At 39.2% G+C, this 25,928-nt stretch overlaps 1 protein-coding gene and 1 long non-coding RNA gene across 2 annotated transcripts; one reads left to right on the top strand and one right to left on the bottom strand.

Moving 5' to 3' along the window:
* The first annotated feature begins 554 nt into the window (after positions 1-554).
* LOC122055777 lies at positions 555-9,189 on the top strand. The gene is made up of 2 exons (XR_006132923.1): positions 555-742; positions 8,290-9,189. It is a non-coding gene; the product is annotated as an uncharacterized LOC122055777 (long non-coding RNA).
* A 4,337-nt stretch (positions 9,190-13,526) lies between these two features.
* Positions 13,527-17,218, bottom strand: LOC122055776. The gene is made up of 8 exons (XM_042617389.1): positions 16,875-17,218; positions 16,688-16,798; positions 16,555-16,584; positions 16,261-16,338; positions 14,644-14,742; positions 14,369-14,561; positions 13,880-14,289; positions 13,527-13,745 (listed from the first exon to the last, which is right to left on the bottom strand). Exons 1-8 carry the CDS (start codon positions 17,103-17,105, stop codon positions 13,527-13,529), a joined length of 1,371 nt encoding a protein of 456 aa, XP_042473323.1. The 5' UTR covers positions 17,106-17,218.
* Between the last annotated feature and the right edge of the window lie 8,710 nt (positions 17,219-25,928).

The following is a 25,928-nucleotide window of genomic DNA, read 5'->3' as shown; positions in this document are numbered from 1 at the left end:
TATATTGCTATGCTAAGTTTTATTTTTAAGATGTAAATTTTATTGAATTGTATTATTATTTTTTTTTAATAATAAAATGGAAAAAGGGTAACAATATTTTTATTTGCTATATAATTTTTGTTGAGGCTAAATGAGAAGGAGATTAAAGGTTATTTCTGTTCTTAGTGTTAATTTGGTAATACTTTGAATAAACATGTATAATGACTCTTGTTTTTCTTCTCTCGGGATGATCAGATGATTGAGACTTGAGATATTATCATATAAAATTTTAGGATCGAAATTCGACATATTTTAACATGCTTTCTTTTATATCTTAACTACTTACACTAATAATAAGAAGTCATTCATTATTTATCTTTTCTGTGTTGACTTAGAAATGAATTAGTGGAGCACTAAGGACGAACGAATTATTTTTTTTACGGCATGTCTTCTAGTTGGTTATAGATGATTTCAAAATAATGAGAGTGTTTTGAAATTCTGGTAAAATTCAAGGGGTAAAATGATTTTTTTCTCTGTGTATATATAAGCAATGGTTGTGCTCGTAACGAGGGCAAGGCCCGGCTCAGTTTACTTCGGCCCATTTATCGTCCTATTCGATTTATAATATTGGATCGCAGTAGCTCGGCGAAGGGGAAAAGGTTGGCTCGCTGCGATCTCTCCGGTGCCCAAGCGAACCCCGCCGGCCGTCTCCAGTTTCGTCTGTGGTATACTACTCATCGGCATCACGCCGCATCAGCTGTAGGTAAATCTCTTCCCAGTTTGGTTTTGGCGCGATTTCGAGATCTTGATTGGATTCATGGATTTGGGAATAGTGGAGTTGGTCTCGTGGATCTGATGTGATCTAGATCTGCTAAGAAAAGGTGGGGACTAGGTTGGGTTTGAATGATTCGCTTATGTTTTGGTTTTCTTATCTTCTACCTTCGCGACAGATTCACTGAGGTTTTGTTAGTTGATGAACTAAGAATACTCTTTATCCTTGATAAGATATATTTTTCATGTAGTGAGCTGTGACTTTTGTCATTGGCGTATTCTTTTGTAGTTAGTTCGAGATGATATTTATTGTCATAATTTTCAACTCGTCTTCTTTTAAATGCTATTTATTGTCATAATTTTTATGCAGTGAATGGTTTCTTATGTCATTTTTTTTCCCTTCTCACATACTATTGTCAAATGGAATCAATTTATGAGGACATCCACAGGCCACCACACTAAATAAAAGAGAAAAAGTTCAATTCCCTCCACACTTTTTGCATGCTTTTAGCCTTATCTTCATAAGCTCCAATTGTGTGCTTCAGAGGTTAACTTTGTTGGTGCAATATCCCTTAGGTCAAGGTTGACTGAGTTGACCAAGCTTGAGTCTTGGTCATAGTTTCGATGTTTGACAATACATGTAGACACATGGACAATGCAGGTGCAGTTGTTCATGTGGGGAGCTTCTGATCAGGGATTGATCAGTGTGGATGAAGAAGAGTCAAGTAGGTCAAGGGTGACCGGATACCTGACTGGGAAGTCCTAACTGGAAGGTTAGGCAGATTGAAAGTCCTAGTGAGTGAAGCCAGGCAGAAGGAAAGTCCTGGTGAGTGAAGCCAGGCAGAAGGAAAGTCCTGGTGAGTGAAGCCAGGCAGAAGAGAAGTCCTGGTGAGTGAAGCCAGGCACGAGGGAAAATCCAGATGGGTCAAGGTTGACCAGACATCAGGTGAAAGTCCAAGTAGGTCAAGAGAGTGACCGGATACTTGGCACGAAGAGAAAAGTCCAAGTGGGTCAAAGGGATTGACCAGACACTTGGTGAGGAGTCCTGGCAGGTCAAGGGAGTGACAAGATGCTAGGCATGATGTACTAACAGGTTAAGGTTTACCGGATGTTGGTATGAGAGGCTTGAGACTTGGTTTTGGGCAAAAACCAAGAGCTGGATCGATCAGTGGATCGATCCAGGCTTTTCCCAGCGCACAGAAAGCTTCTGGATCGATCAGTGGATCGATCCAGAGGTCTCAATCTATCAGTGGATCGATTGAGACGCTGCTGCTTCGCGCGATAAGTGCTGGATCGATCAGTGGATCGATCCAGGCATTTTTCCAGAGCACAGAGGCGCTCTGGATCGATCCGTGGATCGATCCAAAGCCTCCCCGATCGATTGGGAGTTTTCGAATCGATCGGGATCCGACCGTTGCGTCGTATTTGAGCTGCAGGCAGGCGTCTCCTTCAGAAACCCTTCACCGATTCATTTCAAATCTTCACCAGCTCCTCCACAGCCTTTCTCAAGCTCGAGATCGCCAGTTCTTGAAGGTTCTTGGAGGTTCTTCCAAGTCAAGAGGCGGATCAAGAGAAGAAAAAGAAACTAGGATTAGGGTTTTTGCACTCATTGTAAGCTTGTAAGCTTGTATTTCATTACCTTTCCCTTTCTTCTTGTATTGAGTCTTGTAGGGCTTCTCCGCCCTTGTAGTTACCATAAAGGAGAGTTTTATTAGTGGAGGGTGTGTGTGTAGGTGTGGATCCTTGGACTAGTCACCTCTTGTGAGGTGGATACCAAGTAAACCAACCGTGTTAGTGTTGTATGTTTTGTTTCTGTATTTTCCGCTGCACATCTTCGAAGAAACAAGCAACGTCAACCACGAAGCACGCGACGAGCTATTCCCCCCCCCCCCCCCCCCCTCTAGCTACTTTTCGGTCCTAACAAGTGGTATCAGAGCAAGGTTGCTCTTCACCGGAATCATCGCCGGAAGGGGCAAACAAAACAAGCAAAGCTAGAGGGTGAAGAAGTTGAAGCAAATTCATCAAAAGTCAAAGATTTCAAGAAGCTCAACTTCAAGATGCAATTCCAAGATGGACTTGGATTTGACACAAGGGTGGCTCCACCATACACTTCCACGAGCTTTGATTCTTGGAAATCAAGAATCGAAAATTTTCTTATGATGGAGATAGAGCAATGATTTGCTCTTATGGAAGGCTTCAAGACTCCAACAAACTCAAAGGGCAAAGTTCTCAAGAGGAGCAAGTGAAGCCAAGAGCAAGTCCAAAGGTGCGAGGCCAATGACAAAGTGACCAAACTTTTGGTCAATTTATTGCCAAGCACCATCCTTTGCAAAATTGGAGAATTCAACGACGCCAAGGAGCTTTGGAGCAAGTTGGCATCAATCCATGAGATCCCCTCCACTGTACAAGATCATGAAGAATCCAAAGAGGGCGACTCATTGGAGCAAGATCAAGAGGAGGACTCCGAAGTTGAGAGATGCTCAACTTCCGAAGAAGAGGAAGTCCAAGAAGCTTCATCCTCAAAGGAGTGCAATCAAAAGAGCAAGGAAGGAGCACATTCCTTGTTTCATGTACAAGAGGATGAAGAAGAAGGTGAAGCCTCCACCTCTAGGATTGAGGGGGAGCAATCCTCATTGACACCGGATCAAGAGCAAGAAGAATCCTTCAAATCCGGGTCAAGAGAAGATGAGGATGAAGAAGCTTCCACCTCCGCAAGTCAAGCAGAATCGAATGGAGGAATATCTTTGGATCAAGAGGAAGCTTCTACCTCCGGATCAAAAGGAGAAGATGCCACCCCTACAAGCAAAGGTATAAACATTTCAATTAATAATAAAAATCATATCATATGTTTTGAATGTAGGGAACATGGGCATTACAAAAGTAAATGCCCTAAATTGGCCAAGAAGAAGGGTCAAGTGGCACAAAAGGGTAAGGTGAAGCCTAAGGAGATCATCCCCAACACAAAGAAGAGCAAGGAGCATATTATATGTTTCTCTTGCAATCAAAAGGGGCATTACCGAAGTCAATGCTCCAAGGGGAAGAAGATGGTCAAGGCTCAAGGGGGAAGCTCAATTCAAGGGGGAGCCTCCAAGGTAAAGAAGAAGGTAACTTTTATTGAGCCTATTCCCCTGCATAATGGTAAAAAGCATGCTAATTCAAGTTTATATCATTTTAATGCTATTTATCATGAAAATAGGAGGCATGATAAAATTAAAGAAAATCATGTAGCTTATCATGCTAAGACTACCACACCTAGGATTAGGAAGATAGATAAAAATCTAGGCAATCACACGAAAGACCATAGTTATAAGCCTAGAAAAAAAATGCTCATGGGAGTAATGAAAAATCAAAATCTAAGGATTTAATGATAGAAAATCAAGTTCTGAGGTCAAGACTTGATAAAATAGAAAAGACCCTAAAAAGGATGGAAAATATCCTAAAAGGGCAAAATGAGCATAGCCTAGGTCTAGGAGCACAAAGGTCATCCAATTGCCATAGAGGTTTGGGATACAAACCAAAGGCCAAGAAGGATGAAATTTCCTATCATAGGGTTCCATATAGTTATGGAACAAATCCTAGGCCTAGTGGGCAAGCCAAAAATACTAGGGAGGTCATTCCTAAGAGTATTTTTGCAATAAATGTGACTAAGGCTTCTAAGAAGTCTAAGAAAGTCACAAACAAGGTCGCAAGAGAAGGAATCCCTAGAGTTGACCTAGAAAAAGTGACCAAGGCTGCCAAGAAGCCAAACAAGGTCACTAGGAAGGTATCTAGGGAAGTTATCCCTAGTGAATACCTAGAGCATCCAAGGAGCATCAATAGGTGTTGGGTTCCTAGGAGCATCTTCTCTACCCCATAGATGGGTTAGAGAGTGTCAACTCCGATTAGAAGGGTAGCTAACCCAACTTTGAGGAAATTGACACTCAAGGAGCATTTTCAAGGTTTTTGTTAACCTTTGAAAATGAAATGGAATTATCATTTACTCCTTGAAAGAGTAAAATGTGCCAAATTTGAGAAGTCTTGATTTTATTTTATAAATGACATAAACCGGGAAAACCTAGAGAAATATCAAGTTGGGATTTTGGTATTCTCTTAGAAATTTAAGGCAATCCGGGCCTTGATTTATGTGATTACTCTTGAGGAAAAATGGAATATGCCAACATTTGAGGATATGCTTAATTTTTAAGTAGCATAAACAAATCAAGAGAAATAGAAATGTCAATTTAGGTTTGGCATTTCTTTGAAGCATTTAGGGCAATCTAGGTTTAACATCTTAAGTTAAAACAAGTGGTGTTTCTTTTTGGTTAGCTAAGTAGTTAAGGATACTTAGATAGATAATCTAGGTATGTTTTATTTATGCTAAACCTTGCCATGATTGGTTGCCCATCATATGCCATGACATCATGTTTATTTTTGCATTCATGTTTTATTATGAAAAATTCAAAAATACCATGTCATGACATTCATACATCATGTAATTATAGGAATCCTTCTTTTGAAAGTTATTTCATTTTGATGTATGCCATAACATAATCATGCATTAAGTTTAATTCCTAGTAATTAAGGACAAATGACATTTAACAACACTTATTAACAAGTAACATCCTAAGTGGATGTTCAATATCCACAAAATGCCTAGATAGATATGCATGATCCCTAGATTAGGGCAAAACCAAACTTTACATCTCACGAAAACCAATAAGATGACTTGTATGTGTTTTAGTGCACATTAGATACAAGTGAGATGTTAGGTAGATGAACAAAACTCAAGATGTTGATTTAGTGCATTCTTTTGAGTTTTAAGGTCATCAAAACACATAGTTATGTGTTTTCCCATCATTGGGAAAGCTAATGTACAAGTCATGTGCATTAAGCCCAAGGAATGTGATGGGATATTGGTTTTGAAAATTATTTTAAAATGCTTTTGGAAAACCTTGGTGAAGGCTATCTTTTGATAATAAATCACCATTGAATAGTTAGACACAAACTTGAAGAAAACGCTAAAGTTTTAGCAAGTTTTCAAGCTTGTGTCAATCTTTGAAAATATGATGTATTTTCATAGAAAACTATTTTTCCATGATAAAGTATGCCCTAAATAATGTCTACACGAAATTTCATGATTTTTGGATTTTTGTAGAATTTTCTAGGGGTTTCTGAAGTTGGCTGAATTTGAAATTCAGCAACTATCAGAGCTCCGATCGATCCATGGATCGATTGGAGTGCGTGAATCGATCAGTGGATCGATTCAGAAAGCAATTCTTGCGAGCAGAAGCTCGCTGGATCGATCAGTCGATCGATCTACACATCCTGAATCGATTAGTGGATCGATTCAAACAGGTTCAATCGATTGGAACCCAACTCCAATCGATCCAAGTTGCTGATTTTGGCTGGGAAAGCCTGATTTCAGCATTTTGAACCTTGTTTAGTCAATGTAATCATTCCAAACCCCTGAAAATACATTTGTATACATAAAAAGGGTGTTTTCATGTTGAAAACAAGGATGGATTGGTTAAGGAAGACTAAATTGAAGTTTAGGTTGAGGTTTGTTTCAAATTTTGAACATTTGAACCTCCAAACTTCTAAATTTGGGTTTCCTAAAAAGTTTTAGGGATTCCAAGTCATTGTTGGTGCAATGACAGAAGTTATCACCATATCTTTAGGGGGAGGGACTCTTTAAAGACATGAAAATTATTTTCATGAACCTTGGAGGGTGGTTAACCTTCTTTAGAGAAAATGCTCATGAATGAGCATTTGAACTTGAAATGGGGAGTGGATATCCTCATTAATTCAAGTAATATTTCAAGTGGTTGAAAAATGCTCAAGGTTGGGCATTTGTCTACATTGCGGGAGAATGTAGGGAAAATGAAGGGTATGGGACCTTCATTATGATGTTGATTACAACCTTGAGAAACTCTTCAGGGGGAGAGTTTAAAAAGGGATCAAGGTTCAACGAGTGCAGTTGTAACCAATGATGAGTATCTCTTCAGGGGGAGAGATAGTGTTTGTTTGATGTGTGCCAATAGGGGGAGAATGTGTGGTTTAAGTTAGGCCTTCATTACCTATGGGCGAGGTCATAGGGGGAGAATGAAGGGAACCAACATTCATACTTTGGCATGAAGAGAGTTAAGGCTATGGGATTAGCTTAACTCAGAGTGGTCCTAACTTAAAGGTATTGTCAAACATCAAAAAGGGGGAGATTGTTGGTGCAATATCCCTTAGGTCAAGGTTGACTGAGTTGACCAAGCTTGAGTCTTGGTCATAGTTTCGATGTTTGACAATACATGTAGACACATGGATAATGCAGGTGCAGTTGTTCATGTGGGGAGCTTCTGATCAGGGACTGATCAGTGTGGATGAAGAAGAGTCAAGTAGGTCAAGGGTGATCGGATACCTGACTGGGAAGTCCTAACTGGAAGGTTAGGCAGATTGAAAGTCCTAGTGAGTGAAGCCAGGCAGAAGGAAAGTCCTGGTGAGTGAAGTCAGGCACGAAGGAAAATCCAGATGGGTCAAGGTTGACCAGACATCAGATGAAAGTCCAAGTAGGTCAAGAGAGTGACCGGATACTTGGCACGAAGAGAAAAGTTCAAGTGGGTCAAAGGGATTGACCGGACACTTGGTGAGGAGTCCTGGCAGGTCAAGGGAGTGACAAGATGCTAGGCATGATGTACTAACAGGTTAAGGTTGACCGGATGTTGGTATGAGAGGCTTGAGACTTGGTTTTGGGCAAAAATCAAGAGCTGGATCGATCAGTGGATCGATCCATAAGTGGATCGATCCAGGCTTTTCCCAGCGCACAGAAAGCCTCTGGATCGATCAGTGGATCGATCCAAAGGTCTCAATCGATCAGTGGATCGATTGGGACGCTGCTGCTTCGCGCGATAAGCGCTGGATCGATCAGTGGATCGATCCAGGCGTTTTTCCAGAGCACAGAGGCGCTCTGGATCGATCCGTGGATCGATCCAAAGCCTCCCCGATCGATTGGGAGTTTTCGAATCGATCGGGATCCGACCGTTGCGTCGTATTTGGGCTGTAGGCAGGCGTCTCCTTCATAAACCCTTCACCGATTCATTTCAAATCTTCACCAGCTCCTCCACAGCCTTTCTCAAGCTCGAGATCGCCAGTTCTTGAAGGTTCTTGGAAGGTTCTTGGAGGTTCTTCCAAGTCAAGAGGCGGATCAAGAGAAGAAGAAGAAACTAGGGTTAGGGTTTTTGCACTCATTGTAAGCTTGTAAGCTTGTATTTCATTACCTTTCCCTTTCTTCTTGTATTGAGTCTTGTAGGGCTTCTCCGCCCTTGGTAGTTACCATAAAGGAGAGTTTTATTAGTGGAGGGTGTGTGTGTAGGTGTGGATCCTTGGACTAGTCACCTCTTGTGAGGTGGATACCAAGTAAACCAACCGTGTTAGTGTTGTATGTTTTGTTTCTGTATTTTCCGCTGCACATCTTCGAAGAAACAAGTAACGTCAACCACGAAGCACGCGACGAGCTATTCACCCCCCCTCTAGTTACTTTTCGGTCCTAACAAACTTCTTTCTTTCTTGCAGCTGAAGAAGTTAGATTGTTCATGGAAGAGCATAAAAAAATGCATGAACCACTCGGAGGGGATGCCATGAGCGAGATTACTAGTCCATCTGCACAATCTCACAGTATTCGCCTGAGATTAGATTTGTCTAAACAGAGGATTTTTTTTTAGGACAGCTTCTATGGGTAGGATCAGTGCCACAAGATCCTGGCGGCTTGGCTCTATCAGACCAAATCTGATAATTGAAGGAATACCTACCAACGCCACTACACCAGCAGGAACTGATGGTAATCGAACAAGAGCTGTTGATATAAATGAAAATGATCTGTGACCTGGTTCCCTATGTAGAATGAGCACGAGGGGTTCTTGGCCGAGTTCAGTTAGTTTTTCCAGTGAGCATGGGGGCAAAGTCACACTGCCACAGGAATTGGTGGATAGAGTAGATAGTTCATTAGCTCAAGTGGGATGTAGAGGGACTAGAATTGACGATAAGGAAAATGAGGATGGATTGTTGACCTTTGCCGATGATGCATTAATATTATCATTTGATTCTCAGTCAAAGGTTATCAGCTTGCCATCAAATGTGACTCCGTTATCAGATGAAATTGTATCTCCTCTTCCAACTGATCCAATGATGTCCACAAAGGGAAATAATCAAATGTCATGTACTGTAAGGCTTATGGATGCCTAGTTGCAATTGAGTTGGAAGAAACATGTTTATCTGAGGCTGTGTATCTCTTGCAGGATAAATAATACAAGCTTCCATTTTTGCTGGACTACATTTCATACTTAAGCCATTTGTCTGTCTTCAGAATTCTTGGAGTTAATGTTCTGAATTTCTCTTGTATGATTTTTAAGAATTTACTGCAATTTGGTCAGGGAAGTTGCGCCCTTTGTAATGAGCATTTATCTTTCCATTTTATGGTTTTGCTTTGTGAATGTCAGATTAGAGTAAATCCTTGCTTGCTATTTTTACCGTACTATTGGGTTTTCTTTAAATTATAGAGGATGATAGATTTACTACAATAGGGTGTGGATTAATTCCCGGCATGCGCATGCCCTCGGGGAGAAAACTCCTCTCGGCGTGTGCATGTCCTCGAAGACTATAAGCTGACTCCGTAATTTATTTTCCTTTACATAACCTGAGGATGGATTGTGAGGGACACCCAGATAATCATCCTTTTTACTTAAAAAAGAGAAATCGAACAAATAAATTCCACGATTAAACTACCAGAATGGTCTAACAATCAAAGCTTAAGTGCTCCTATATAGTGACATGAGGAGAATGGTCTAACAATCAAAGCTTAAGTCCTCCTATATAGTGACATGAGGATGTAAAAAAGAGGATCCGATCAACTAACTTATAAATACTTCTCATCTTTTGATTTGTTCTGCCTTCCTTGTATGTATAACATCGAATCCATGTTTCAGTGAGAATAATATCTATGTCCACTTTGCCACATGCTGATGCTGTATTTATATTCCACTTGTTTTGTGTGTTTATCAATTTACAATAATTAAGTTCATGTCTCTTTACCATATAGGTATATACAAGATATTTACTACAGAAGTTCTTTCAGCCTGACCACTTGAATCTCACAGGTGACAATAATCCATTGTACCTCATTCTAGGGGTCAAAATTCAATTAATTTAATATTAATTTTATATAAATTCTTTTTATTATTATTTTAAATAAATTAGTTAATTAGTGTTAACCGAAATAATCGATTCGATTAATTCAGTTTTAGTAAAATTTTAATTTGATTCGGTTCAATTTTTTATTAATTCAATTAATTTATGTACTGAATTAACTAAATACTCATCCCTACATGCTCGATCTGCCTTCCAATATGGTACTTCCTCATCTTACTTAAAAATATAATTAGCTGAATAGACGTCTATCTTCCTTTTATTATTGCCTCTCTTAATTGAAACGAGTTTTGTAACAGTTGAGTCCTTGGGGCGAATACTCGCCCTTATTAACTCATTTTAAAGTCCAGATCTAAAAACTCTCACGATTTTCAAAATTTAGCCACAAGCTTACACCTGTAGATTCATGATTTACACTATAACGTCTTTGGGGTTATGGTGTTATGATAAAATATTCAAGTTGTCATCTAGATCTCTGCTGTTTGATTCTCAACTATGATATATTTATAGAAATTTTTCCTTTAAATGGAGGACATAACTAAAGGATATTGGACTTCTGGACTAGCCCCCGCGTGCACTTTTTGATTTATTATAGTACCGATAAAAAACTTCTATCGAATTGGATCAGTTATTAGAGATAATTAATAAGATTAACTTGAATTATTATATGATTTAAATTATAGCGGACAGATGGATTTGACTGAAATGACTTAAACTATAGTCAGAAACTATAGATAACTACTCTATGAAAAATGGAAGATTCGACCCTGCATATGCAAGTAATACCCTAACGTGGGACAGAGAAAAAAAAACATTATTTCTTGTCTTCAAACTTCTATAATTTGTCTGGACCCATTTTCATAGTCAGTGGTCCCCGGTTGACTTTATTAGTCAGTAGTCGTTGGTTACTTGGTTTGTATGTTTGCGGGTGACATGAAGATTATTAACTGGGAAGCCCATAACATGCTTTAATTAATGGCTTAGTCATTAATTGAAAAGATCGATGATAATTTATTAATTAGCAGTGTGTTAAGCTCTGAGCAATAGAAAAAGAACACAAAAATCTACGTGTTTGATGGGATGTATTTTTTTATTGTTAAAGGGTATAATCGTATGTATTCATTATAATATTTTTTTTAATTACGGTTCATTAACCAAATGAAATATGTATCTTTTTTAACTTTTATTAATTTGTAAGTTGATCCCTCCCAGAAATTGAATAGATAGGTGACCGATGACGGGATAGGAATATTGATCAAGGAAAGACTTTGAGTCAGGAGTAATGGACCTATACACATCATAGATAAAGTTAACTAAAATGTTAGAGAGAATCATAGAGGGGATCCTTGCTGCAGACACTCTAACATTAAAATTGAAATAATAGCCGACAGAAATGAAAAAGAAAATAAATAGTAGAACAGTAATATGGATGCGTGTGTGTACGTACTTATCCAACTGAGATGATCCCCTTTTTATACTACCTATCATAATCTTCACGATAAAAAGACATCAGAGAATGTCAGGTGTCAAAATATGTAGGGTAGTGGAGGATATACGACCGCCTTCTCCTAGGTAAAAGAAGGTTTCGTTGCATATATATGTCAGAGTAGCGGAATACTCCCTGATAAATAGTTGTTATTCTCTGACAGGTGGTTGTAATTTTTAACAATGTTGTTGATCGGCTCTAGGGCCGACCGAGTTTATGTTAGGAGTCATGCCCATGAGAAATGGGAAGTTGAGCTCCGAAGGTCCGACTGGCTATCAGGTTGACAAGATTTATGTTGGGAGTCATGCCCATAAGAAGTGAGAAGTAGAGCCCCAGAGATCCGACGGGCTATATGGCCGACCAGACTAATGATGGGAGTCATGCCCATACAAAGTGGGGAGATGAGCCTGCAAGATCCGACCGGCTCAGGGGTCGACCGGGTTTATGCTGGGAGTCATGTCCATGAGAAGTGGGAAGTTGAGCCTTGGAGTTCCGACTAGCTCAGGGGCCGACTAAGTTTATGCTGGGAGTCATGCCCATGAGAAGAGGAGAGTTGAGCCCCGGAGATCAGACCGACTCTAGGGCTAATCAAGCTTAGTTTGGGAATCATTCCCATGAGAAGCGGGAAATTGAGCCCTGAAAGTTTAACTGACTATAAGGCTGATCGGGTTTATGTTGGGACTCATGCCCATAAGAAGTGGGGAATTGAGCCCAAGAGATCTGACTGACTCTACGGCCGGTCAAGCTTATGTTGGGAGTCATGCTCACGAGATGTGAGGGACTAAGCTCCAAAGGTCTGACCGGCTCTAGAATAGGTTGGGTCTACTGAGCCTGGGAGATTTGACAGGCTCTATGGCCGATCAAACTTATGTTGGAAGTCATGCCCACGAGAAGTGAGAAACTAACTCCAGAGGTCCGACCGACGTTAGGACCGATCGGGTCTACTGAGCTCTGGAGATCCGACCGACTCTATGACCAGTCGAGTTTATGTTAGGAGTCATGCCTATGAGAAGTGGAAAATTGATTCTCGAAAATTCGACCGGATCTATGGCTGATCAGGTCTATTGAGTCTCGGAGATCCAATCGACTTTATGACTGATCAAACTAATATTGAGAGTCATACCTATAAGAAATAGAAAACTAGGGATGTAAATGAACCAAATGGTTCGCGAGCTATTCGGAGCTCGATTCGGTAAAAAGCTCGTTCGAGTTCGTTCGTTTATCTTATCGAGCCGAGCTCGAGCTCGATTTCGAGCTCGACAGTTTTATCGAGCCGAGCTTGAGCTTAAGGATATTCAGCTCATGAGCTCACGAACATGTTCGTTTATAGGCTCGCAAGCCAAAAAAAACTAGCCTTAAATCGAGCCAAAAAACGAACTCTAAAACGAACCTTAAAATGAGCTTTAAAATGAGTCAAAAAACGAGTTCTAAAACGAGTCAAAAACGAGCTCTAAACGAGCCCGAGCTCGCTTAACGAGTTAGACTCGTTAACTTTGATAATCGAGCTAATAACGAGCCAAGCTCGAACTGTTCGCGAGTTTGATAATTCTAAAACGAACCGAACTCGAGCCTTGTGATAAAAACTCGAGCCGAGCTCGAGTCTGAATATAATTTAAACAAGCCGAACTCGAGTCTAATACTATTCAACTCGATTCAACTCATTTATATCCTTATAGAAAACTGAGTCCTATTAAAAATGATCCATTCAGATATATACAATTTAATTATGATTATCACATCATCTTAACCGACTCTATATTAATTTTAGGGCCACTCACAGCACCGTATCAGAAGTCAAACCACTTTAAGCCACACCGTCTGTGATAATCATAATTAATATTTAAAAATTTTAAACTAACTAAGTTCAATATAAAAATGATCTTTTTAGCACCACTTCCACTTGTATATAGTCAAAATCAAAATAAACGTTCGTATATATTGACTACATTTTAAACTCATGCTGACTAAGTGAAATCATATACATTACTTGAATTTATTCAAACTCTTCTTAAAGATTAAAAATATTTTTAAAAAAATACAAACTAACATATAGCTTTTGCTAGGTTATTCTTTCAGATTAATCATTTGCAATATATATATATATAAATTATGAAACAAATTATCATCTATAATCTTTGATCCATACCGGAACTGAGTAAATAAGAGTTCCTAAAGCAAATGATATTGTGATGGTAGCAACAATGTACAAGAAAGCATTCAAGCCATGCCCAGCCTCCCACATACCATAAACCTCGGCAGCAAAAGCAGAAACAGTGCTCAAGCACCCAGGAAACCCTAGCTGAATCCCACTTACGATAATTGTGCATCTCTTGGTGTTTACCTGTTCCAAGGAAAAAAGTGAACAGATTCTATATATCTCAAACACAATGAAGAGGAGAGGTAAATCCAGCTAATTGCTCTAGAATATTACTATTTATATCTAAATAGTTGAAATAGAAGAATCAAATATTTTACCTCTTTGCTGATCGTAGCAAGTGCAGCCACGATACATGCAGCAAGGACATTAGCCAGGAGTGTTCCGATCGGAAGCCACTTGAGCATTCTTTTCCTCCCAAGACCTTGGCCATTTAACCCAGCCAAGTGCCAGCGTGTCCACACGCCTGGAGGACCCACCAAGAAAGCTAGCCAAGGAACGGCCGAGTCACTAAGATCATCGAGCTTGAGCCTGAAGAATTCTGCACTCAAGATCCATATCGATAGCCAAATCAGTAAAGCAACAGTCAGTATGGCCACATGCTTATTGAAGTTATCCGTGCTGGATGTTCTTCTCCTTGTCGAATTGTCGCACCATCCAATAACTCTTTTGCGAAGTCTTCCACCACATCCAATTCCCAATATGATGCTGTAGTTGACAAGAAAAATCCCTATCGATAGACGATATATAGCTAGGGAGATAAGTGTACATACTAAAATTGTCTCCTGAAATTAAACAAGGTTACCTACCAAGTAGGAAGCCGGCAATTGCATCGGCCCAGTGGCCTTTGGAAGACGATTCAAGCATCTTCTGGCTCCATCCACTGAATGTGGTGAGACTGCCCAGGTAGCCTGTGCTTAATCCTACCTGCAAATGATCAGACACGAGGAGAATATCTGCCTTGAACACAAATCCGATCCACCCCATCACGAAGGAACCCAACTGTTACAGAAACCGTCTCTCAATTAAGAGCGCGCGGCAATAATAAAAAGAAGATAGACTTTTAAGTAAGATGAGGAAGTACCATATTGGAGGGCAGATCGAGGTACAATGGATTATTTTCACCTGTGAGATTCAAGTGGTCAGGCCCAAAGAGCTTCTGTAACAAATATCTTGTATATACCTGAAAGGTAAGAGACATGAAGTTGATTATTGTAAAAAACAAAAATTGCAAATGGATAGACAAACAAAATGAGTGGAAATGTTGCACGTTGATACATGAATTCGGTCTTATATATACATGCACGAGGAATGTAGAACAATACATGAATGCTACATAGTACTGATTAACCTTTGATTTTAAGGCCATTCTGATAGTTCGACGGTGGAATTTAATTATTTGTTCAGTATCTCCGAAATATGAGTTTGTTATTTGTTATAATTGATCCTATTAATAATGTAAAGAATAGTTATGTCATCTCTATCAAAATCTCGAATCATAAACAAACAAAACTAGTGGAATATGAATACAACATCAGCATGCGTACCAAGTGGATGTTGCATAGATATTATTCATATTGATACATGTCCTAAATCATAAATAAAATTGTTCAAGGAATCTAGAAAAATCACTCAAAAGCCAAGAACTACACCAAAGTAATGATAGAATTGAAATAATTTGAATTATAAAGGGCGGTCCATGGTTTATAGAAAACTAATTAACTATAATATGTTTGCCGGATATTATCTATATTCAGTGGGCTTAATCGTAAGTTGTACATATGAATATAAATTGAATCCATATAAAATGATCTAATTTAAGGGGGCGTTTGGTACGCGCGTTTTCCATTTTCATTTTCTGGAAAATGCGCGTTTTCTGAAAAACAGTGTTTGGTTTGCGTTTTCCACGCGCGTTTTCTAAAAAATTGGCTATCGTTTTTTAGAAAAACAGAGAATGACAAAAAGTCGTTTTCTGTTTTCTAGAAAACGCGCATTTTCCAGAAAATGAAAATGAAAACGGTACAAACCAAACGCACCCGTTTGTTGGATTTCGAGTTTTCGAATGTGGGTCGAATGGGTAGAATCATTTAGCCCGATTCGTTGTCATTTATGGGCTGATAATGGATTGATTGTATACATAAGAGGAAGTCTCTAAGGACTTAGGGCATCATCTTGATAGAACCCTCGTTCCCATCAGCAAGAGTTTGCAGTGTCGTCAAACCTAAACCCCTTGGAAGATCTCTCCTGTTGCTTCTGCCTCATCTTTTTTCCACAAAGATTCTTGGACGTCATTACAGGATAAGAAATTATGGCTCTTCAATCAAGTTCCTTGTCTTTTAGTTTATGTTTTCTTTACTATGTCATGATTCAAAGAAACTAGATTAATTATGTTCTTGTATTTCCTACTATTCGAGTTCTTATTTGGTTCATAGAATTTATGCGGCCTAGATATTATGAGAACATAGCAATTTATTGAAATTTCAGCTAGTACTATAACAAGATACTTGAACTCATCTACTATGGCCACATTAAAGAAAACATATAGTGCGGTAAAAATAGCAAGCAAGAATTTATTGTAATCTGATATTCACAAAGTAAAATCATTGAATGGAAAAATAAATGCTTATTACAAAGGGCCCAATTTCTCATTATACAACAAATTCTTATATAATAAACATACTAGAGAAATTCAGAATATTACCCCAAGAATTCCGAAGACAGACAAATGGCTTAAATATGAAATGTAGTCCAGCAAAAATGGAAGCTTGTATTGCTTATCCTGCAAGAGAATATGTACAGAAATACAACAGAATTAAGTTCCTTAATATCATTCTTAAAAAAAGAAATTGTGTAGGTAGATTATTACTGCCACTATTATGTCAGGCGTATATGGTAGTGTGATATAACCCAGAAATACAAAGATTTTGATTGAAGGGAAAGGATCTTGAGGAAGACACATTGAGACCATATAATCCTGAAACATGCATAATCATACCTGCTTAATTCTCTTCTTTTGCTGCTGCTCCTGCAATTATATTGGTAGCTGTTTAATTAGTATTTGTTATATATATATATCATGGCAGATATATGACTTAATATATATATCATGGCACAATAGTTTGCCCCACCGCTGGATTGGACCCCCCGCCAGCTTGGATGGAAGCGGACGGGATTCCGACGTCCTCCTCTGCCACCGCCCCTGCCCGAACCAAGAAGTCCTCCGACCCAGATCCAGATCCCTGTTGAGTGTAAATCCGTTACAATCTTTGTGATCATCTCAGGAGCTCTGTTTCACGCAGATGCACAGGGACTTACAGTTGCGGTGGCTTTAGCAGATGATCTGTTGTCACATTTTTCTGACAATCCCTCCCCGCCCTCAGCCACCTGGCCAGCGCCGATCTCCAGACATACCTCCTCCGCCGTCTTCCGGCCGGCGCTCTCGAGCAACGCCAAGCTACCCTGTCGTGACACGGAGGCTCCCCCATCCGCTCCCATGGCGGCGGCGTTGTCGGCGCATATGCTGCGGAAAAGTTCCTCCCTGCTCATCGACCCGAGGCTGTTGGTGAGTCCCCCGCCTCCGCTGACGGAACTTTGGAGATCGGCGACGGGGATGGAGATCTGATAGGAACCCGGGTCGATCTCGTGGGAAATAGGAGAAAAAAAAATGAGAATAGGAATCAAACGGAATTGATTAACCAAATTATATTCTTTATTCCTAAAAGTTAATTCCTCTTTAAATAGATAGGTAAAATAAAAAGTCTAACAATAGATCCTACCAGAAAAAAAAATCAGATAACTTATATAAAAATAAAATAAAATAAAATAAAGTTTTATTTTTTAAAAATAAATAATGATAAGATTTTAGAAGGATTATTTGAATATGTGTAGTTAGAAATATTTGTAAATCGAATTAAGATGTGGTGCATCGTGAGATCGGAGTTGGCGGAGGAAGACGTCATCACCTCTCGAAGAAAGCGACTTGGCTCCAAGTGGAACCGGCGATTAAGGTTAGACTTTGAATCCGCATGAAGCGCGACAAAGAAAAAGTAGTTATTGTAATTGAGTAAATTTTAACCAGAATTTGAATATAAAGTATTTTATTATTACATACAATTAGGTCAACTAAAAAATAAATATAAAAAATTTCATTTTGATTCATTAGATTTTGACTATTTAGTATTGTCCATCATAATTTATTTCCTTTAGATTAGTTTTAAAAAATAAGATGTTGCCAACTATAAATATAATCATCTTCTACTATTATAAAATAGAGAAAGAAAAAGTGTTGAAGTAAAATGTAATACCACTCCTCTTAAGTAACAGAATATTAGGACATCGGAGCTCTGAAATTCAGAGCTTCCATTGGGATATGACCTCCCTCTCATGGAGAGAGGGAGTTCTTTGATTTCAACGATAGAGTTGTTCTTTTGATGTTTTTTTAATATCTATTTTAAAAACTAAAAATAATAGCATATTTAAGAAAAGGTTAGTAGAAGATCTTATGCAAAGATATTTAGTAGTTTTTTTTTTTTTTAATAGTAGAAAGATATATTGGATTTTTTATTTTTATGTGCCATGGATGTGATAATGAAGGAGGTTTCATCGAGCTCTAACTATTGTGGATGTTCTTATTCATTCTAATTAGGGATGATAATTTTTGACCCAACATGAAAATACGATCCGAATCGAACATGAAAAAAATCAGATTAGGATCAGGTTGTATTGGATTCGAGTCAACCTGATTGACACAATTAATAAATGGGTTGAATTTTGGTTAAGCTAAAATGATATGATTACGACCTGTAAACTCATATATCTTTGGATCATATTCAAGTTGGATTCTAATTGAGTTCGGATTAAAATAAGTATATTTTTATTAAATAAGTTTTTTCGAATCAGATTCAGGTAGAGTTTGGATTAAGATAAATATATTTTTATAAATCAGTATAAAATTGGGTCATATTTGGATTGGATTCATTTTAGAGCAGGATAAATCAAATATAAATAAACAAATTATATACAGATCCAACAATTTAATTCAATATAAATTTAAATTTTAATATTCTAAACCTGTCGATCGATCAGTTTCAATAAACCAACCAATAAATGCAGAGAAAAATATTATATTGGCCCTAATATTCGTTGAATGATAATAGTTAGAATAAAATAAAAATTATAAGTATAGATATATTCATCATATATTTTATAGCCATAAATATAAAAACAAAAAATATGAAATACGATCCGAATTCGATTCGTTACCCTTCCTAGTCCCCGTCTCTTCGCTCAATTGAGGTAAACGAATCCGTGTTCAATGAATTGGTACAATTTTAAATGAGCTGCGGACCATTTCATACTCAGTGGGCCCGCGTTGTCTTTAGTAGGTAGCCGTTGCTCTGTTTTCGGGTGACGTCCCTTTATCATGCTTTAATTAGTGGCTTAGTTGATAAATCTGATGATAAAAATATCTTCAAGCTTTTTGAAAATACAAATACATTTCTTCAATTTTTTTTTTCTTGTACTATTACTAGTAAAGCTTAACACAATATGAAAAAACTTATGTGTTAAACTTTATTGCTAACTTTATGAGCAATAGAAGACTTAATCATTGAAAACATTGGTGATAAAATTTTATGAAATATATCCAATCAAGCTTTTTAAAATAAAAAATATTCTTTTAATTTTTTATTTCTTTTTCTATTGCTCATAAAATTTAACACAATATTTCGTACTAAAGCTTAACCTAATATATTTTTCCATCATTAAAAATTAGATCTAAAAATATTGATTGTCTAAATGGATTTCTATAAATATTTTTTAATTTATTCTCATGATCGATAAAAAAAAAATTTATGATATTAAATAGATCATTTTTAAAATTAATTGGTGCAAAAAAAAACACGATATATAGTACCAACTAAGCTTTATGGGAAATAAAAACTTTAGTTATTAATTGAAAATGATAAAATTTTATGAAATACATCCAAGCTTTTTGAAAATAAAAAACATGCCTTCAACTTTTTTTATTTCTTTTTCTATTGCTTAGAGATCATAACATAATAAGAAAAAAAAATTCATATTGTGTTATGTTCTATGAGCCATAGAAAGCTTAGCCATTAATTGGAAAAATGGATGATAACACTTTATGAAATACATACAAACAAGCTTTTTGAAAATTAAAAATATTCCTTCAACTTTTTTTTTCTACTGTTCATAAAACTTAACACAATATTTTTATGCTCAAAACTGAACACAATATACTTTTTCTTTAGTAAGAAATATATCTAAGAATATTGGTCAAACCTCTATAAATATTTTTTAATTTATCTTGATTGTTGATAAAAATTTTCAGATAAAATCAATCATCCTAAGATTAATCGATTTAAAGAATTGGATATACGGTATCAACTAAAAAAAATCATATTATGTTAAGTTTGGGCAATAGAAACTTTTGTTGTTAATTGAAAAACTGTCAATAAAACTCTATAAAATACCTTCAATCAAACTTTTTTGAAAATAAAAAATATTCCTTCAACCTTTTATTTCTCTTTCTATTGCTCATGAAGCAAAACACAATATGAAAATTCATATTATGTGATCCGGCGGTAAGAATGCGGGGCCCACCTTCTGAAGGGTCCCAACCTAAGGACGGATGGAGGGCTGGCCAAGCGGGTAATGGTCCGAGTGGAGCTAGAGATAACCCATCCATGGGCTTGGGTTTCCGACGCCAAGGCAGGAAGATCGAAGGGCCGAGCGGAAGTCCGCTCGGCTGGGACCGAAGGGCCGATCGGGTGGTCCATTCGGCTAGGATAGGGGCGAGGGTACAAAGGTGGCCGAACGGCCTAGGCGCTCGGCTCGAGTTATGGGATATCAGTAGAAGCATGTCTGATGATTAGGCCGTACACAAGATCACACGATGGAGGATCTTGCCGTCACATCATGGGAAGGTTGATACAGTAGCAGTATGGCCTCACGGACGTCTTCCTGACAGATCCATATCTGGGCATGGCCCTTCTGACAGACCCATACCTGGGCATGGTCAAAGGCAGGTGGTTGCTTTGACTGGCGTGCCCAAGCTTCTTCGAGAGGTCTATATTGTTGGTGCAACCCTGTCAAGGTTGACCTGGTTGACCCGACTCGAGTTGACTTGACTCGAGTTGTATTTTGATGTTTGACTTGGGAAGATTGTTGATGCAACTTTAGGTCAAGATTGACCTAGTTGAGTTGCATGTTGATGTTTGACACTCGTGAGAGAGTTCTATTCTTGATATGGGACAAGAATAGATGTTTGGGAGATTATTGGTGCAACCGTAGGTCAAGGTTGACCTGGTTGACCTGATTCGGGAAAAAGTCCAAGTATGGAGACTTGGCACTGGAAAAGTCCAAGCAGGGAGCTTGGCACGCGAAAAGTCCAAGTATGGAGACTTGGTACTGGAAAAGTCCAAGCAGGGAGCTTGGCACGAGGGAAAGTCCTAACTGGGATGTTAGGCAGTTGGAAAGTCCTGGTGAGTGAAGCCAGGCAGTGGGAAAGTCCTAACTGGGATGTTAGGCAGTGTGGAAAGTCCTGGTGAGTGAAACCAGGCAGTGGGAAAGTCCTAACTGGGATGTTAGGCAGTGGGAAAGTCCTAACTGGGATGTTAGGCAGTGGGAAAGTCCTAACTGGGATGTTAGGCAGTTGGAAAGTCCTGGTGAGTGAAACCAGGCAAGGGAAAATCCAGATGGATCAGGGATGATCGGACTTCTGGTGTTGGAAAGTCCAAGTAGGTCAAGAGAGTGATCGGATACTTGGCACGAAGAGGAAAATCCAGATGGATCAGGGATGATCGGACGTCTGGTGTGGAAAAGTCTAAGTGGGTCAAAGGGATTGACCGGACACTTAGCGGGGAGTGCTAGCAGGTCAAGGGAGTGACCGGATGCTAGGTATGATATACCAACAGGTCAAGGTTGACCGGATGTTGGTGTGGAAGCCTTAGGTTTAGGGCTGAGAAGTTTGGATCGGTCTGGTGACCGATCCAGTGATACTGCGTTTGCCCTGATCGGTCTGGTGACCGATCAGAATCAGATCAGAGACGGGCAACGATCAGAAGCGGAGAAAAGAAGCTCCTGATCGGTCCCTGGACCGATCAGGTGTATGCCTGATCGGTCTCCACGACCGATCACGAGACGAGTGCGATTCTCTGTCTGTGAGAGAGCTGGGATCGGTCTGGGGACCGATCAGGACAGAGCCTGATCGGTCCACAGACCGATCAGAGTACACAGAAGGTTCTGTACACTGGCTGATCGGTCTGGGGACCGATCAGCGAAGGGCCTGATCGGTCCACAGACCGATCAGAGCTCCGATCGCGACACCTGATCGGTCTGCAGACCGATCAGGGTTCTAGCCGTTGCGACGCAACGGCTAGTTTTCTCACTGTCTTCTTCGCAGGTATAAAAGGATCAAGGGCATCTTCTGTGCGACAACTCTTCTTCCTCCTTGCTGTTGCTAAGTGCTGCTGTGCTTGAGTTTTGTTGAGCTCGTCCAAAGCTTCGCGTGAGCTTCACCGACTGGAACAGCTGCTGCTGTTAGAGTTTTTGAAGCTGCTGCTTCATCCGGACTCCAGTCGACGAGAAAGCAAGATTGGTAGAGTGCTTGTGTATTCTTATTGTATTTCTTGCTTACTCTTTGTTCTTGTACTCTTTGTTTGCTGTTGCAAACGTTTGTGGCGAGGTTTCTCCACCCACAAGGAGTATATTGTATTAGCCGGTTCTCCGGGGACTCATCCACCGACGGATTGACTGGACTCGTCCACCTTACGGACACGCCGAGGAGTAGGAGCCCTAATCTCCGAACCTCGTTACATCCTCGTGTTAAGGTTTGGTTTTCTTCTCTTTCGTTTCTTTGTATTTTCCGCTGCGCTAACGAATTGTAGGAAGAAACGCGAGAGATTTGGGGTCGGCTATTCACACCCCCTCTCTAGCCGTACGAAGGATCCTAACAAGTGGTATCAGAGCGAGGTTCGCTCTTCATCGGATCAACACCCGTGGGAGCAAAGCTAGAGAATGGATCTCTATGGAGAAGATGTCACCATTCCACCCTTCTACGAATGCGGCGACTTCGCGTATTGGAAGGTAAGGATGAAGTATTTTCTTATGACTAACATAATGAATTGGTTTTGTGTACAAGAAGGATTTACTCCTCCGGTGGATAAGGAAGGAAAACCACTTGAGAAGAAGGAGTAGACAAGAGAACAAATTCACAAATCCGAAATCAACAAAGAGGTAACGAAAATAATTGAATTTTCATTGCCTACTAACATCTTGTGTAAGATAGGTTACAACAATGCCAAGGAATTATGGGATAACTTGGCCAAGTACCATGAGGAGAGCTCCACTTCAAGCCATGAAGAGGAGCCTAGTGAGCCAAGTAGCTCACATCATGGAGGGAGCGAATTGGGAGTTGAGGGCTACTCAACATCCAAGGAAGAAGAGGAGGAGAGTTCCTCTTGTTCAAGATCGGAGCAAGAAGAAGATTCTACCTCCGGAAGGGATGAAGGAGAGAGTCATCCATCCCAAACCCTAGGTAACTCAAGCATTTTAGTTTCAAATAAATTACATATATTATGCTTTGAGTGTAGGGAGTATGGACATTACAAGAGCAAATGTCCAAAGAGAGTTAGGAAGACTCCACCGGCGCCAAAGGTCAAGGTAGCCGGAGTCCCAACATGCAAAGGCAAGAAGCACGTGGTGTGCTTTCAATGCAAGCAACGGGGACACTATAGGAGCCATTGTCCGAGGGGGAGGCAACCTCACAAGGGCAAGAGACCGGGCACATCGATAGGGGGAGCTAAGGCAAACCCTAAGGTATCTTTTAAGGCTCATTCGTGCAAGTCTAGTAGGATACATGCTAGTAATTTTATTGCATTAGTCAATAATGATAAGCATGTTAACACTAGAAATCAATACATGTGCTTAGGTGCTAAACATGTCAACCTAGATAGGGATACTACTAGGAATGCTAACCCTAGGATTAACACTTCTAAGGTTAAGGAAAACCTAGGTAGAAACCCCAAATCAACTAGACACATGCCTAGGAATGCCTCAAAGAAGAATGACAAATCAAAAATTGAGGTATTAGAGAAGGAGAATCAAGTCTTGAGGTCAAGACTTGATACTTTGGAAAATGCTCTTAAGAACTTGGAGAAGTCATCTCTAGGGTTTAAGGGTCAAAAACCAATGTCCAAGGACAAAAAGGGTTTGGGTCACAAACTTAAGTCCCAAGTGGTCAAGCCCACCTATCATAATGTTCCATTCGATTATGGAACAAAACCTAGGGCTAGGAAGATCACTACCAAGGTCACAAGGGAAGTCACCCCTATAGTTGACCTTGATGAGACCCAAATGACCAAGGCTTTAAAGCCTAAGAGGGTCATTAGGAGGGTTGCTAGGGAAGTTATCCCTAGTGAATATTTAGTGAACCCAATGAGCTCTAATAGGTATTGGGTTCCTAGGAGCATCTTCTCTACCCCATAGATGGGTTAGAGAGTGTCAACTCCAATAAGAAGGGTAGTTAACCCAACTTTGAGGAAATTGACACTCAAGGAGCATTTTCAAGGTGTTTGGGAACCTTTGAAAATGAAATGGAATAATCTTTGTCATTCACTCCTTGGAAGAGTAAGTTGTGCCAAAGTGAGAATATATTAATCTTACTTTAAATTGACACAATTTTGAAAAACCTAGAGAAATATCAAATTGGGATTTTGATATTCTCTTAGGTAATCAAGGCAATCCGGGCCTTAACTTAGAAGTGCTACTCTTGTAGAATTTTAAATGGTATAAATCAAACAAGAGATCAAGAAATGCCAACTTGGGTTTGACATTTTCTTGGAGCACTTTGGGCAATCTAGGATTAGAATTTAAGTTAGCTAAGTGATTAAGGATGCTTAGATAGGTAATCTAGGTATTTTATTTGTGTTAACTTACCATGGTTGTTTGCCATTTGCCATGTCATGACACCATATTTAATTTATGATCATTTGAAATGTCATGATAATGCTTAGGTTATTATATGTCATGCTTTATTTAAGTTTTCAAGCTTTATGCCATGACATCATGACATTGGCACATGTTTTTACTTATGATATCATTTATGCCATGTCATCATCTCTTGCATTAATAATCAATGAAATTGATTTAAGGATAAAAACACATTTTGATATTGAGATCAAAGTGTAGTTTAGAAAATGCATGAGAACTTAGCCTAAGTTGACCTTAACCCATATCTCACATCAAATTGACTTGAATGTGGTTTGATACACCTTAGATGTGTGTGAGATATTAGGATCATGAGTTAGGATCAAGGTGCATAGTTCTTGTACCTAGATGAGCCTAATTCAAGAAATTGGGGATCATAGGGAAAGCTTGTGTACAAGTCATGTACATTTAGCCCTAAGATTGTGGTCCTAAATTAAAAGGTTTAAAATCATTTTGAAATTGATTTGGAAAACCTTGATGAAGCCATCTTAGTGATTGCATTCATCATTGAACATTGTGATACAAAGTTGAGTTAAAACTTGAACTATTTCAAAGTTTTTGAACTTTGTATCAAGATTGAAAAATGGAAGTTATTTTCATAGAAAACTATTTTTTCTTGATAGTATATGTTATGAGGAGTGTATCCTCAAAGTTTCATAATTGTTGAAATTTTCTGGAATTGTTTATGGGTTTCTGAATTTCGGGTAAAAGAAATTCAGGAATTCTGATAAGGGAGCTTGGATCGGTCACTGGACCGATCCAGAAAGGAGTGGATCGGTCACTGGACCGATCCAGGGAAGTGTGGATCGGTCCGGAGACCGATCCAGTAAGAGGCAGTGAGGCAGTCCGATCCCAGTGAATGTGGATCGGTCCGGGGACCGATCCAATGGGATCCGATCGGTCTGGTGACCGATCAGGGCGTGCCAAAAGCTGAATTTCGACTGTATGTCTGAAATTCCAGCTGTGAAAGTTTGTGGTTTAGGTTTCTAAGGGTTTGAAACTCTCCAAGACATTGTTGGTGCAATGGTCAAGGGGGAGTTGGCCTTTAGGGGGAGTTTTACCTAATTGTCAAGGGGAGTTGACTTTTAGGGGGAGTTTTTACTCCTTGAGGATTAGTGATATGGGATTATCACTAAGTTGTTTGTTGAGTTTAGTATCAAGGGGGGAAATTAAGAGTTTCAAATGAAAGGTATGGGACTTTCATTAGGAAGAAACTCTTGACCTTGATACCCTCCTTGTTCTTTTTGATGTGTGTCAAAAAGGGGAGAGTGTTCATTGGAGAATTATTGGAGAACCCAAGTTAGGTTATCGGGTTAACCTAAGCTAGGGAAAGAATGTCAAGGAATGTTCAAGGAAGAA

This window comes from Zingiber officinale, chromosome 3B, assembly GCF_018446385.1.
Source record: "Zingiber officinale cultivar Zhangliang chromosome 3B, Zo_v1.1, whole genome shotgun sequence".
Classification (NCBI taxonomy): domain Eukaryota; kingdom Viridiplantae; phylum Streptophyta; class Magnoliopsida; order Zingiberales; family Zingiberaceae; genus Zingiber; species Zingiber officinale.
The sequence above is the reverse complement of the archived record's forward strand: the minus strand, read 5'-3'. Positions and strand labels throughout refer to the sequence as shown.